This window comes from Diceros bicornis, chromosome 5, assembly GCF_020826845.1.
Source record: "Diceros bicornis minor isolate mBicDic1 chromosome 5, mDicBic1.mat.cur, whole genome shotgun sequence".
In the NCBI taxonomy this organism is placed as follows: Eukaryota; Metazoa; Chordata; class Mammalia; order Perissodactyla; family Rhinocerotidae; genus Diceros; species Diceros bicornis.
The window spans coordinates 28,416,862-28,432,725 of record NC_080744.1 but is presented as its reverse complement, the minus strand read 5'-3'; the positions used below and the strand labels follow the sequence as shown (position 1 = coordinate 28,432,725).

Here is a 15,864-nt window from a genome sequence, read left to right as displayed (position 1 = left end):
GGAATTTATAGCTTCCATAGAGATGAAAGCTACTGCATTATTTTTTTTTTTTTTGGTTGAGGAAGATTAGCCTTGACCTAACATCTGTGCCAGTCTTTCTCTATTTTGTACGTGGGTCACCACAATAGCATGGCTGACTAGTCATGTAGGTCCACGCCCAGGATCCGAAACCGCAAACCCTGGTCACTGAAGTGGAGTGCACTGAACTTAACCACTATACCAGGGGACTGGCCCAGTATATTTATATTAAAAAGCCCCATCTTCTAGAGCTAGAGAGAAGAGATGATTGATGGGCACTGGTCATGTTTGTTTTATCAAAGTTAAAATTAATGTACCAGCCAAAGGATGGGAAAGGAAGAAAACCGAAACTGACTGAGCATCTACTATGAGCCAGGAAAATGCTACATGTTTTATACCCAGTCAGCTCTGCCCACGCCCCTCAACCTGGCTGGACATCAGCATTTCACCACAATCAAGCCTAGGTCACAACTCTTCCCCATATACATATCTTCCACATAAACATTTACACTGTCATCATACAGGTAAGCATATTATACACATTAGACACACACATACAGTGCACAGCTTAAACCTACACACAGCACAAATCACATCCAAGCATAATCTGTGTCACACACACCTATAACATTTCTACTAATCACACAACACATACTCTGCACACATAACAAATATAAATGTCACATACATTGGGACGATTTAGTTTATTTAGGGAAAGGATGATCATTCAGCTTGGGTGGGTACAAGGAGAGTCAATAGCAGGAAAATTCCTCGGTTAGTCAAAAAGAGATACCGGATGAGGTGAATCTTAAAAAAAAATGTAAAAGTAAATGAGGTGAATGAGGACAGAAGGATATTCCAGGCAGAGAAACAACATAGGCAAAGTTATGATATCAAGAAACCATGTGGTACATAACTCTAAGTAGTTGGAAAACAATGGCCATAAATGCAAAGTGAGGAGTAGCAAGGGCTATTGATACAGGCAGGGGCCACCACTAGGGAAGCATTGAACACTCTACTAGAAACCTGGGGGTGAGGGTAGACATTCTAGTTGCTGATAATCTCTAACAACCGGATGTCCTCTATGCTATCAACAAACCCATTCATGCCACAATGGAATTCAATGTAGTTGTAGCTCCTGTGCTCTTTGTAGCTGTTTTTGTTATTCCTCTGGTAGCACTTGAGTATTTTGAAGGGATACTGGGCCCATACGTATACATTTCTGTAGCGATCTCTCCAGTTCCTGATGCATACATGCTCTATTTTGTGCCAAAAGGTATAGATGAAGATGTGATAGTTCTTGCCTCTGAGAGCTTCTCTTTCCCTCATGAGATCATTGCATCTGTACTCACTGAATTCCAAGCTCGTGCTCAGGTGATGCTGTTTCATGAATTCCTTCCAGGAAAGGCTCTGGCTGTGTACAAGGAGCCCACATAGGGGGAACAGCAGGGCCAGGAGAGGGCCTAGGACCGTTAGAGAAGATGCCATCTCAGTCACCTATGAGAGCCACCTATGAGTCCACAGGGAAGAGAGAGGAAAGCATTATCTATCTCGACATTGCCCTAAGAGCTGAGCTCCACCTTCAAATTCCTTTCCCTGCCAATGTAGGCACTTGGGCCCAATTTTACCATTTGGTTCCCAAAATAGAAGATAAGTCTCATTAGATAATAAAGTTTATAAGAACTGAAAATATACTAAAGCCTGAGTGATACAAGCACCAAATTGTAAGAAATGGATGAAGTTTATTTTGAGAATTCCAAACACCTCCTGTTTGCCCTCTCTTCCACTGAAACTGAGGGACCAGTCGCCCTATAGCTAGCTCTGTTTTATAGGCCAGGTCACTTCTCAGAAGAGCATGTATTCAAAAGAGAATGGGGGGCCAGCCCCGTGGCTTAGCGGTTAAGTGCACACGCTCCACTACTGGCAGCCCGGGTTCGGATCCCAGGCGCACACCGATGCACCGCTTCTCCGGCCATGCTGAGCCCGCGTCCCACATACAACAACTAGAAGGGTGTGCAACTATGACATACAACTATCTACTGGGGCTTTGGGGAAAAAAAAGGAGGAGGATTGGCAATAGATGTTAGCTCAGTGCCGGTCTTCCTCAGCAAAAAAGAGGAGGATTAGCATGGATGTTAGCTCAGAGCTGATCTTCCTCACAAAAAATTAAAAAAATAAAAGAGAATGATATTTTAAGCTTCACGTCTATGAATGGAAAGGGTTGTCACCTTTCAAGGGAATGTAGAAGATGAATAAGGACTTGGGAGGTTTTTTCCAAACAAGAAGTCTTTGGTTCCCTAAAATCTCAGGCTGCAATTACGCTGACTCTGCAAGATGGTGCTTCTCTGATCTTGACTTCCTTCTAACACTTCCCCAAAGCCTGTGTGAAACACTTCTCACTTCTCTAACCACATCTCTTCTCACAGGCCATTTCCCTAACTACCATCATTATAAATGATCTTGATTTGTCATTAAGAACGCTGTCATAAAGGAACTCCAGTTTTGAAATATTGCTCAAGTACCAAGATTGAAACTGCCCTCACAGGAGCTACTCTGGTCAAAAGTTAGGGCGTAGAGTTGTTTGAAAAAAGCTTCCCTTTAAACCACAGACCTGTAAACGTCTAGTGAGATACGTCTATGAGAGCACCTCTGAGGGTGTCAAGTGCTACATCAGGCACAGCACAAGGGGTAGGCACTTTCTCGTTTGTGGTGCCCTATCCCTGGTCTAAAAGGCCTAAACAGGATGAGAAGACCAGGATTGAACCTGCTTCAGTGTATTATGCTTGGGAAGATTGGAGAGGAAGTCTGGTGAGGGGGTTGGGGGTGGCAGCGGAAGAGGGACTGCATCAGTGAGATTAATGCTGAGTTCTATTCAGACTTTTGCTTCCTACAAGTTGGATCATGTTCCATTCTTAACTCTACCATCCAGAGGTTCAATCAAGCCCATTCAAGTGTTCCTCGGTCTTTGCCCCAAACTCCCTAGCACCAGCCCTTCTAACTCAACCTATTCAGATCCAACACTCACGTCACTGATGGTAGTGGAGATCAGTATGAGAATCTGAAGAGCAGAGAGTCTGTGTCCTTCCCGTTTTCTTAGAACCAAGAAGTCTGCAGCAGTGGAAAAAGAGTAGCAGTGGGGGGGTACAGCACTCCAACTGATTGGCAGTTGGTGGAGGAGAGGGGACAGCCTCACTATGTGAACCTGTTCCTATATCTTCTCATCTAGAACACTTGGGTTCACTCTGAGAATAGCCTGGAGCAAAGGTGCTAAACATCAAAGACTGACTTCTGGGCACAAACAAGTTGCAAGGCCCTGAGGAGAGGTAACCTCAGAGAGGGGTTATCTGGAGTTATGCAGAGACAACCAGAGATCTGGCTCCTAAACTCACTTCCCAACAAACTTCTGGGGGAAAGTCCCTGAATAGCTAGGCTATGTTCTATGGGAACTTCAGTGGGGAAAACCACCTCTGGAGTTGTGAACTGTGGGACCTTCACTGAGAAGTGAAAGAGTATCTAGTCAAAGGTGCAATTTATTGATAAAGTGAGATCCTTGAATGTGTTTTCTATCAACATATTTCTCAAGGGCTGCTCCTAGCTAAGCCACCTTGGTTGAGTCTCTCAATGGGCCACCTTGTTATCAGAATGCCATGAAGAGTAGCAAAATATGCCACCCCAAAATACGCCTCTTTGGCATAAGGATTATTTTGAGCTGGCTACTTTTGAGAAACAGCAGACACAGTAGAAGCTCTGAAAACCTACTAGATGTTACCCTTTTGTAAGGGACATTTACGTTTATAAGAGGAATTTCCATCTGTAAGAGTATCTCCCTCTCAGTACCAGGAAGAGGATGACTTTAAATCACAAGAAACTCTTATCAATGGAGAAGGCAAGGACTTAAATCTGCATAACAACCTTATCCTTGTTTGCTGTGCTTTTCCTGGTCATCTGCCATAACTGGTATCCCACCCCCACAATCTTTCTTTTGTCTTTAGCTGAAGATGGTATTTAAGGTGGTAGTTTGGGTCATTTGGGTGAGTTTTACTCAGTTTTTCTGGGTATATCCCATGTATACAGGAGATATACATATTATTAAACTTCTATTTCTTTTAATCTTGTTATTCTGTTTTTTATTACAGGCGTGGTCTCAGCCAAGAACCTAGAAGGATAGAGGGAAAATTATTTTTCCTGTCCTATAGTCAGAATGTTCAGTTTATAACCAGGATTTATCTTCAAAGCATGTTAGTAGCGTAGGGGAGGAAGACAAGACTTCTACCCTCTAGGTCCTTCTGGCTGGGCTATGAATTAAATTGGCATGAGACATAATGACAGCAGAAAATCAAACAAAGCTTTATAATATGTATACATGGGAGAAACCCAGAAAAACTGAGCAACTCACCAGAATGACTGAGGTCGCCACCTTAGATACCATCTTCAGCTTGATAAATAAATTGCAAGCAATAGGATATATTGGACCATATGAGGAAGCCATTTGATGTAAAACTAATTCGGACTGACTTTGTTTTTTTTTTTTTTTGCCCCAAAAGGGGCCTGTAGCCTCTGTTCATTCATTGTATATCCACTTTAAGCAATTAACATGTCCCAAAGACAAGAACAATGCCCTTGAGATAAAAATGCAACTTCCCACACATTGGCATTTCCTTAAGGATAAGCATTTCTCCCTAGGCTAGGATTTAATTGTTGCGCTCATCCTGTGACCACCCAACTCGAGACAACAGCCACACACATGGAGACAGCAGACCTGATACCCACTGTGTCCCTCAATCACCGTGCTGACAGGGCAATGTCGTGGCTATTGTAAAAGGGACATTGCAATCATATGTGATACATGCTCTTTGATGGTATATAACCACTCTGTACACCCCACTTCTTTGGAGTGCTCCATTTCTTGGTGAAAGGACTATTCCAGGCTATATGTTCCTCAAAAGTTGGCTCATAATAAACTCACCCCAATTTTGATTTATAGATTGGTTATGGATTATTTGCGTCGACATTTCTTGGCATAGTTGCAGCAGGATTTCAGAGAAACCCACTAGAGACCACCTAGAATCTTCACTGAACTGGCACTTGGTACCACAGGGGCCCTTTGAGCCCCACCCGGATCACTGCATTCTTCAGGTGACCCTGGGTGAGTTCTCCTGAAACCTGGACCTCCTTATTTTAAGTTGATGGTCCAAGAGTTTATTTGCGCTGTTTTAAGGTCTTAAGACTAGAGGCTTTGAAGGGTACTAGTACATTTCCTAGGTGGAGAAAAACCTGGGGGGAATTTCCTAGGCCAAGGGAGCTTACGGGAAGCTTGGAGTGAACTGGGTTGGTTGCCCTTTTAATTTGGATTTAAAATTGGAAAGAATTATGTTAATAAGGTCTGAAAAGAACTGCTTGATAGAGAAATGGGTGTCTGAACTTGTTCAGCTCTGAAGAAAAGGGACATTGCTCTTCCTGGCCAAAAAGGCGTTTTTCAAGTGACTGAAAAAAACCTCAGCAGGAGTGTCAGAGGCAATCCTCATGACGTGCAGCAGTCCTATAGGGAACTCCACTATCATTCATGTTAATTAATTATAGGTTCATCCAGGGACACGCACATGAGGGTTGGTCATCACACTCCGAACCCCCACAGTGGTCTTAGACTGGCAGCAGGAGAAACCGAGACACGTAAGAGAGTGATTACGACCTTCCTTTAGGGAGTAACACTCAAAGCAGCACACTTGTGACCCACTAAACAGTTCCTAGAAGTTGTTCAGACTTTATAAAAAACAAATGAACAAACAAAACTAAAAGAAAATGGGAAACTGTGCTTCAAAAGCTGGCCAGCTCCTGGAGGGACAACCTCCCACTAGGACTCCAGCGGGTTTCATGCGTAATGCATATGGAAACGATGCTTGCAAGTATTTAACTAAATGGGAAAGATTAACTAAGGATGACTTAAGTCGTAAATGGCTAAAACGGGGAACGTTTGGCCTCCCAAAACTGCTGTATTTGCACACACAGGTTGAAAAAGCCAGCTATAAACCTAAAACAAAAGAATGGGAAGCTTATTACGGTTGGCATTTAGAGGTTTCAAAATGTAATAATGATAAAATGACTTCTTTACAGGAGACTAACAATAAATTGACAGAGACTATTTCTGATTTAAAGAGAGATAAGAAGTCAGAAGCTGTCCCATCCCCCTCATCTCCTCTACCTCCTCCACTGTCACTTTTGGCACCTCAGAGCTCATCTCCTTCTTCTCCCTCAGCACCCTTGTATCCTTTCCTTTCTGAGCTTCCATACCCTGACCTATCCACTCTACCTCCTCCTCCTCCTCCTCCCTCACCTCCTCTTCCTCCTTCCCCACCACCTCCCCCCCAGAGAAAACAAGGAGTAACTCTCAGAGAGCAGATACTGAAAGTCCTAAAGTTATAGTGTCTCCCTTTAAGGAGAAACCTTTTACTGGGAGAGGTGAGCCTGCTCTTGTGTATACTCTCTGGACTAGAACTGAACTTAAGAATTTGATGAAGAACTTCCCAGACGCTTTGCAAGATCCTTTAGGGTTTGCTCGAAAATTTGATTCAATTGTTAGAACATATGCACCAAGATATTCAGCTTTATATCAGCTTGTGCATTTGCTGGTGTCTGAGAGCAAAGCAAATGAATGGACAAAAGGGGCAGATTGGAGAGACCCCCTGGAGGATTTCTGTAAGCATGAGCCTCATGACCATAAGGAGTATAGAGATATTGCTTGAAACTTACATAAAGCCATTCCAGTAGTTTTTCCCAGGAAGATAGATTGGGCTAAGGTCCCTCAATGCAAGCATAGACCTGAGGAATCTATCTTTGATTATTTTGAAAGGCTTGAGAAAAACTTCGAACAGCACTCTGGGATGGCTCCTGAAAGTTTTGAGGATCATCAACATGATTCAATTTTAAATTCAATTTTCTTAGAAGGATTAGATGAGGAATTAGCAAAGTTAGTTAAGAGACATGAATGGATTGGACTTTAATGCACAGTAGTGCTCTTGTCACTATTACGGATAAACTATCTAAAATCCTCCAGGAAAAAGAAAAAGCCACTAAGGTTATGAGTATACAGCTACAACAGCTTAGTGAACCAACAAAAGACATCGTTTTAAAATCTACCTAGAAAGAAAATAACTGTGTCTGTTACTATTGCAAAAATCCTGGTCATTTCAAAAGAGACTGCCATAAACTCAAATGGGATTTAGGGCGTGACAACAATAAACTGGAATAGGGCTGCTCCAAGCTTTACGAGAGGGTATTTCCCCTCTTCCTCACAAATGCCTTAGGGGAAATTGAGATAACTATTGGAGGGGAAACTTTAAAGGCCCTTGTAGACACCAGGGCTACCTTATCTGTCCTCAACCCTACCCTTATTCATTGCCCTCTCCCTCGGAATAAACAGACAGTTCAAATAGTAGGGGTTTCAAATTTTCCAATGCAGGTTTTTAAATCAGAACCAATAATTTTTCAGTTAGGAACCATCAGAGGAAAACATGTGTTTCTCCTGGTTAAAAGTGCTCCAATTCATTTGATTCGACCTAGAAGCATACAATGCCCATATTGCCTTTTCACAAAAGGGCGAAATGCTTTTAGATTTAGAAAATTGGGATGCTGACCGGAATGTAATTACTGAAAGGTTGATGATTGTGAAATCAATGACTCAAATAGAAGAAGAGAAAATTGATGACCTGTTACTACAAGTGCCTAGAGAATTAGGGTCATCATCATCTTCAGATATTGGGAAAATTAAATCAGCCACTCCTGTTAAGGTGACTGTTGACAACTCTAAGCCTCTACCTAATATTCGGCAATATCCACTTAGACCAGAGGCAGCAAATGAGATAAAAGCCTGGCACCAAGGGACATGACAGACCCAGGGCAGGCAGCAACCACCCTGGTGCCAAGGGACAATATTTTGATCATCAATGATTTCTATCAAAGATTATAGATCAAAAGAGGGAAAATGATAAATAAATGGCAAGCAATAGGATATATGGGACCATACGAGGAAGCCATTTGGTGTAAAACTAATTCGGCCTGACTTTGTTTTTTTTTCCCCAAAAGGGGCCTGTAGCCTCTGTTCATTCATTGTATATCCGCTTTAAGCAATTAACATGTCCCAAAGACAAGAACAATGCCCTTAAGATATAAATGCAACTTCCCACACATTGACATTTCCTTAAGGATAAGCATTTCTCCCTAGGCTAGGATTTGATTGTTGCACTCATCCTGTGACCACCCAACTCGAGACAACAGCCACACACATGGAGACAGCAGGCCTGATACCCACTGTGTCCCTCAATCACCGTGCTGTCAGGGCAATATCGTGGCTATTGTAAAAGGGTTGTAAATGAGGCAGAACGTTGTGTGAGTCGCTCCTCAGGACACTTGTAACAAGCCTGATGGGTCATAAACACGATTGTCTACAGGAGCCAGGCAGTTATCATCACTGAGTGAATCAGTAGGTAGGAGCTGTCGATGTAAATCCCTAAGGAAGGAAGGGTACTAAAGAAGTGGGGTGCACAGAGCAGTTATATACCATCAAAGAGCATGTATCACATATGATTGCAATGTCCCTTTTACAATAGCCACAAGATCTCCCTGCCAAATTACACTGCCAGAATAGCTATTGATGGACACAGTTGGGAGCAGGTCTGCTGTCTTGATGGGCATGGCTTGTGTCAGGTCTGTTGTCTCATGCTGGGTGGTCACAGGATGAGCACAGCAATAAAATCCTAGCCTAGGGAGAAATGCTTATCCTTAAGGAAATGCCAATGTGGGGGAAGTTGCATCCTTATCTTAAGAGCATTTACTCTTCTCTTTGGGACATGGTAAAGCACATACACAATGTATGTTTTAAAGGCAACAAGCCCTTTTGGAAAAACAAATTCAGGCCAAATTAGGTGAATTCCTTTTACACCAAATGGCTTTCTCATATGCTCCAGTATATCCTATTGCTTGCCATATATTTATCAGAGCAGAATCACTGGAGAACCCTGAACTATTGGCCCCTTCAACAGAGGTGGTAGCTACTCAGCTCTAATTGATCCCTTCTGGTAGTGGAGATTCAGTGAGCCAATCATTATTTCCAGATTTTTAAAAATAAGACAGGAATGCAAATTTTTATGTGAACTATCCCAATTTGTAGAGTTAACATCCAAAACCCAATATTATTGGTAACACTGTATGTGCTGATCAGAAAAGGTTTTTGATCTGAATACTCCCCTTGTGACTGCAGGATACGTGCTTTACGTGATATTATAGATACTTGAATACAGGTCTTTCTACCCAGTGTGGCTATCAGCAACACAGAGGAGAGTCACTGTATCTAAGTAAGTTTTTACATCCTCGTCACTTATAAAAATGATTTTGACGAAACGTACATTACATAAACTTGCTTCATGATAAAATATATTAGTGAATCTCAGCAGGAACAGGATTTTAAGGCAGAGTGCTATTAGCTCTGCACTGAGTCCTGACTAGGTCACCATTGTGTCCCTGTTGACATGAAGACATCAACAGTAAGATTATTGCATTTCCAGAAGACAGTAATAGAGAAAGGTAGTAAAAAGTGACCTGGATTAATTTTGTTGGAAGATGATATGATACCATTGAAGGGTCTAATTCAGTTTCCTAACCTAGAAGCTGGACCAGAGATTTAACATCTCTTAGCTCGAGGCCTTTCCCACCTCAATACACGTCCCCCTTCTGCACAATCTCCTTGACAGGACACCATTGTTCATTCTCTGGCAGGTTTTACAGAAAGACTTTCCTTTGGGTGTTTTCAGGTTATGCTGTTTCACAGGAAGTGAAGGCAACAATCAGGCCAGCATTAAAACAAGAGAAAGTGAATTCAACGTGTGGGACCAGAAGAAACAACAACAAGCCACTTCAAAGATACATAAGAAACTACTTTAATTCCCTGCAGGACTTTGAGCAGCAAGAAATTCAGAGCTCCAGTTTGCAGCACAGTGGGCTACTGAGATGGAGAACATCTGGTGAGAGGAAACCAGGGAGATAGTAAAATCGAAAGGGGACCAGCCCTCCCTAGCTCCATTTGTTCCAAGTCCTGGGCCTGCCTTTATGCACTTCAGTCCCTCAGTGCCCTGCCACAAGTTGAGTTATAAAATCTGTGGCCATTCTGCAGCCAATGTATATTTTTCATCAACGGAGACCAGAACCATTGAGAGAGCTCTGCCCTGCACAGGATGCCTGGAACTAGCTTTGTTACAACAGAAGCAGCAGCTGTGCTGTTCTTGGGTGTGTGTTGACTGGAAAATGATCAACAAAGAGGCTGATTACACAAGTGGGCCATGTGCCAGTCTGTGGGTTTCTTCATTTCCTGGACTCAGATCCCCCCCTCTCTGCTGGCTCCAACCACAGGGGCTGCTCTACATCTCCAGTCCCAAGTAGTGGGGAGACCAGCAGCCCCTGAGCCCCAGGACAACCAGCTGAGTCTGTTCTCACAGGAGCCATGGCGCAGAGACTGGGTAAGAGAATGAGCCCTAGAGCTGGGACAGGAAGGACCGCGATGGGACAGCAACTGCAGGAGGGCTGAGGTGAAGTTAGTGACCAGGACACAGGACAGATTTGGGGGAGGGGAAGGGAAAGGAAATAAGATCCAGAGTCACAACAGAGGGTCCTGCAGGGTGAGTGAGAAGGGAGCGTGTCATTACTGGGCCAGACACAGGACACACTTCTCTTCTCTTTTTACAGGAAGCATGGTTCCAACACAGCAGGATTCCTAGCTTTGTCTCCTTCTGCTGCTGGGGCTCTTGGGAATGGTGATCTCATTCCATGTCCCACCAGGGTTAACCGGGGCTCAGTGGTTTCCAATTCAGCACATAAATATGACACACGAACAATGCGATGATGCAATGAGAGTGGTTAATTGGTATAGGAAAAGATGCAAAGATAAGAACACATTCCATTTGCTTTTGTAGCTAATGTTTGTAGCACTACAAATGTATCCTGCTCTAATGGCCTAACGAATTGTCATAATAGCCCAGTTCAGGTAAATATAACATACTGCAACCTCACAGCACCGGCACCACAATATACAAAATGTAAATATGAACAGACACAGGCACAGATGTACTTCAGAGTTGCCTGTAACAACAGTTCACCAGGGGACAATGGCACCTATCAAACGATTCCAGTTCACCTGGGTGTGATCTTCTAACCTCTGGGTCAGCGCTTCGTGCCAAGCTTACCTGCCAAGTCACACAGTCACAGCCACAGTCCCACCCCACCATCCACCCTGGATATCAGCATTAGTCATCATTGCACCAGCCCCCAACTCCCTCTAAGCTTTGCTGAGCTGAAGCTCCTTATTCTTCTTGCAATAAACTTCTTTACAGAATCGCCTCGTAGACTATGTGTCTGTTTTTGCCCCTCTCCTGTCGTTCAGTCAGAATCGGTTGGAACATCTTTTCCAACCCTCTAATCTCAGATTTGTGGGATACAGAGAGAAATGAAGAGAAGAAGCTCCTTGTGTCATGAAGCAGCACAGATTTTTTCCCTGTCTCTCCCTCAGGCTAAGAGGCTGAAGCCTCAATTTGTATCTGCCTCTTTGCCTCCCAGAACGTAAAGGGCCACAGGGAATAACTACAAAGCTTATGTGATTGATTCTGTCTGATTCATGAATCATAAATTTAAGTTAGAAGGGAACCTGGTTGTACAAAAAAGAAAGGAAAAGACAAAAAGAATGCCATCAATATCACGAGATCAAGAAAATTTCACCCTCAGGATTATTTTTTCAAAATTGGTGCATCAAATCTCCAAGTATGAGTAATTATACTAGGGGTGACCCATGGCCCAAGTCAAATGTGGAATAAAATAAATTGTCCAGGGAGCAATGTGTACCTAATCTAGTAATGAGGAGAAGAGGTGGGAATCTCTCCCAGAAAATTCTACGCCCTGGAGAAGGGGGTAGCCAGTCACCTGGGGGAAGAAGGGAAAGGAGGAGAACAGGGAATTGGGTCTCATCGGGGATGAGTCACTCTGGCTCATTCTGGCATCCATGGCTATCTCCAAGGGTGAATCAGTGGCTCATTAACACTCAGGTCAGGAAGGAGCCCAGGCTCCAGGATTACGGAATTGTAGACCCACAGAAAGAAGGGGTGAATAATGAGAGCCCCTTGCCGCACCTCCATCACAAGGCTGCACTCAGGAATCAGTGAGGAACAGGAAAGAAAAGCCCTGTAGGCTGTGTTCAGATGCAGCATTCAAGGGATTGCTCTGGTGACAGTGTGGGGTTTTTTGTGGTGCCTGACTCAGAAAGATCTGAGGGAGCATGTCACTAAATCTGTACTTTTGTCCTTGGCCTTGGGAGTCCTGACCTCCCTGAACAGAGATGGTGTTTCCATCCCAAGCACCACTCCACGATGGCTTAAGTCTTGCTCTTCTTAGTATTACAGACAGCAGCTGCATTTGAGCATCTCCTCCACAGAAGCCATGGGTGGTTTTATACCTGAAGGAGTGTCTGTTGGCTAAAGATATTGTACGGGGACTCTGGTTTTGGAAAATTGCAGTACTCAACAGAACCCATTGACTTTAGGTAAAATAAGTCATGGCATAAGTATGTTCATCCTTCATATAGACACAGAACAGCAGGAGGACGCTGGACACAGCAGAGATGTAATCACATGTCCTGTGAAGAACACGGTCACTCCACTCACCAGATCATATGCCTCATCCCAGTCAGGGACAAGCATCTCCCACACCCCAGAAGAGGGCTGATCAATCACCCACCTGTCCCAAGCTACCTACACCTTCTGTCTTCATCCCTTCTCCCAGTTGTTTCTTCATCCATCCAGTACTTATCTATTGGGCACACTGTGTGTTCCAGGCACTATTCTAGGTACTGATGTTGCAAAGCGAACAAAGACAGGTTTCTGCTCTCACGGTGCCACATTCTCCTGGGGCTAAGTACTAAACATATAAGGTTATTTTTCCCAGTGATAAGTGTCATGAGGAAAATAAGACAGAGTAATATGATGGAAAGGGTCTGGATGTGTCACAGAAGTGACAGCAGAGGGTAGGCAGGCAAGACTCCTCCAAGGGAACAAAATCTGAACAAGATGAGAAGTAGCTGGTCACACAGTGACCAGGAGGAGAATCACTCCAGCAGAGAGAAGAGCATGTTCAAAGGCCCTAAAATAGACACAGGCTTGGCATGGTGGAAAAATAAAAGTCTACTGCAACAGGACTAGAGCATTGACAACCAGGAGCATTAATGATGGAGGCTGATGAGATTCAGACCCTTCAGGGCTGTGGAGACGTGAAGACGGTTTCTAAATGAGGGTCAAATGGAGTGTTTAAATGGTAGGTTAAAGTGCCCTGAGATTAATTTGGCTGCTGTGCCAAAAATGAATGTTTCCTCACCTTTTCGCTGGGGCCTAGCTTATGACGGAATTCAGACCCAGACTCTCTTTCTGGTTTCTCTAAGGCATCCTGACCCTCACTCAATCCTTATAACAGCATATACATTCCTAAAGTACATGAATGTTCTGTCTATACTGTTACATTCCATTTTGATCAGATTACATTTGACTAAGAGGGATGGAAACATGGCCATAAAAAAGTCCTAACTGATCAATAGGCCCAACGTCCTCTAAAAGTGGGAAAAAGGGGCCAGTCGAATCCCCCTAAAGAAAGAAGCTCTGCGCCTTCCTTTAGGGACTGTTACCCTATCCGATCCCCTTGTTCTCCACAACTGCTTCTCAACTTGACCATCAACCTCCTCTCATTCCTTGACATAGAACTTGCCCCCTTTTTCTAGCTGGAAGGATGAGGTGGATTGACTAATACCTATAACTTATTCTGTATAGATGTGTTCTCTAATCTCACATTTACATCATTACTTAAAGCTCCACAGTTGAAAGTAAGAACATTTGGAGTTTAAATAAGTACAATCTTAAGTCTTCCCTTTTATAACTCTGACCCAGAAAAATGTTTCAAGTTCCTCCGTGAGAACAGTCCATCAGGATACGCACTTCCTGTTGCACACAGTCCTGGGTTGGATGCCTGGCCAACAAGTTTCTCATCTCTGTGCCTTGATCTGGTTTCTCTTTGGTCTCACTGGTGGCCCAAGTGGAGGAACGACGTGTATGCTGAGACTCACAGACTGTGTAGATCAGACACGGTCACTTCAGCAAACATCAAGCTCCTATCAAGACCTCAGAGCAGAGTGAGGATTGGGGCGTGCAGAGATAAAGTCAAGATGGCTCCTACTGCTTCAGGGGAACTGGGAAAAGACTGAGAATCCCCTACAGGTTATGTTTGAAGAGGTCGTTCCCATAGTTGTGGATACTCGCAGCAGAAGTAAAACCTGAGTCTCTTCTCCCCGTCTCCAATCCTGGAGCACAGACATTGTGCAAAGACCCTACACAGGTAGTAGTCGGATGGTGAGTCATGATGAAAGCACATAAGAACTAGTGATTTCCTTGGACAAATTGCCTACAAGGAATCACTTCGTGATATTATTTCACAAAGCACAGTGCATGTCCATATTTCTGATTGTGGTATTGGGCCATGACATAATCTCAACTAAGGGAATAGAATTTCCAGGGCAAGAGGCTGTGGGATTTAGTCCAGATCTTCCACTACCTGGCTGTGGAATTTTGGAAGATCATACCAACATTCTGTTCTTCATTTACAAATGATGACCTTGTACTACATGATCTTCCATCTCAGACATTTTTCAGTTCTTTGAGTTCATAAGTAAGGAATGATTTTCTGTGTGCAGGTGTCTATGTTATTAAAGAGGTATATGCGTGGTATTTTGGGTACATATTTGTAAATTGTTTGATTATTTATAATGGTTTTTTCCTTTAAGACTCATGAATTTGATACAAGAAACATGACTAATAAAACTAAATGATTGCATATGCATAGTTTATTATTACTTTAAGACTCCACATTAAGGTTAAAATATATTCACAGTAGGGAAGCTGTTTTTTGTTGTTGTTCTTACTTTTTGGTGGTAGTGTTTTGTTTTTTTTTGCTGAGGAAGATTGGCCCTGAGCTAACATCTGTTGCCAATATTCCTCTTTTTGCTTGAGGAAGATTGTCTCTGAGACAACATCTGTGCCAGTCTTCCTCTACTTTATACATGCAACACTGCCGCAGCATGGCTTGATGAGGGGTGTGTTGGTCTGCGCCCGGGATCCGAACCCATGAAGCGTGGGCAGCCAAAGCAGAGTGCTGGAACCTAACCACTATGTCACTGGACCAGCCCCAGGAAACTGTTTTGATCTGACTCTCAGAACTGTCTTTGCATTTGGGTGAGATCAAAACCTAGCACAAAAGCTTGAGGAATTATTTCAATACCTAGGGATAAGAGATGGTAAGACCATCTGGGCTGGTGGACTTGTGGAAAACCTAGCGAGATCAGTCACTCATCAAGTACAAATTTATCTGATACCCCTGGGACAGAAACACTGTTTCTTCTTCCTTTCAATTGTGTCTTGTCTAATAGAAAAGCAAGACAGCAAACACTGTTTGTCTTAAAAAGAAGCCACGGGTAAGTGGTATCCATAGAACCCCACACTCAGGTCGCTCAATCTGTCTCACTGAGATATTTCAGAACAATCCCTAAGGACCAATAGCCAACTAAGTTATATGATCAAACACTATAAACAAACCCGTGATTAGCTCTTTCTGCCAACATGCTTGCAGAATGCCACAAGTGGAAAACTTTCTATGACTAGTTTCTATTACAATCACCTGGAGAGGTCTTCACACTATGGATTCTTGGGCTCCACTCCAGATGTACTGACACAGAATGTCTGGATGCGGAGCTCAAGATTCAGCACGTCCAAATCTTTC

At 43.4% G+C, this 15,864-nt stretch overlaps 1 protein-coding gene across 1 annotated transcript; it reads right to left on the bottom strand.

Annotated features, from left to right (window-relative positions):
* Positions 1 to 732: 732 nt before the first annotated feature.
* On the bottom strand, positions 733 to 3,148 carry EDDM3B (epididymal protein 3B). Its single transcript, XM_058541059.1, has 2 exons — positions 3,044 to 3,148; positions 733 to 1,528 (listed from the first exon to the last, which is right to left on the bottom strand). Exon 2 carries the CDS (start codon positions 1,504 to 1,506, stop codon positions 1,066 to 1,068), a length of 441 nt encoding a protein of 146 aa, XP_058397042.1. The 5' UTR covers positions 1,507 to 1,528; positions 3,044 to 3,148; the 3' UTR covers positions 733 to 1,065.
* Positions 3,149 to 15,864: the final 12,716 nt, after the last annotated feature.

Coding starts and splice junctions, on each gene's coding strand:
- EDDM3B (XM_058541059.1), bottom strand. CDS start 1,506: ATGGCATCTTCTCTAACGGTCCTAGGCCCTCTCCTGGCCCTGCTGTTC.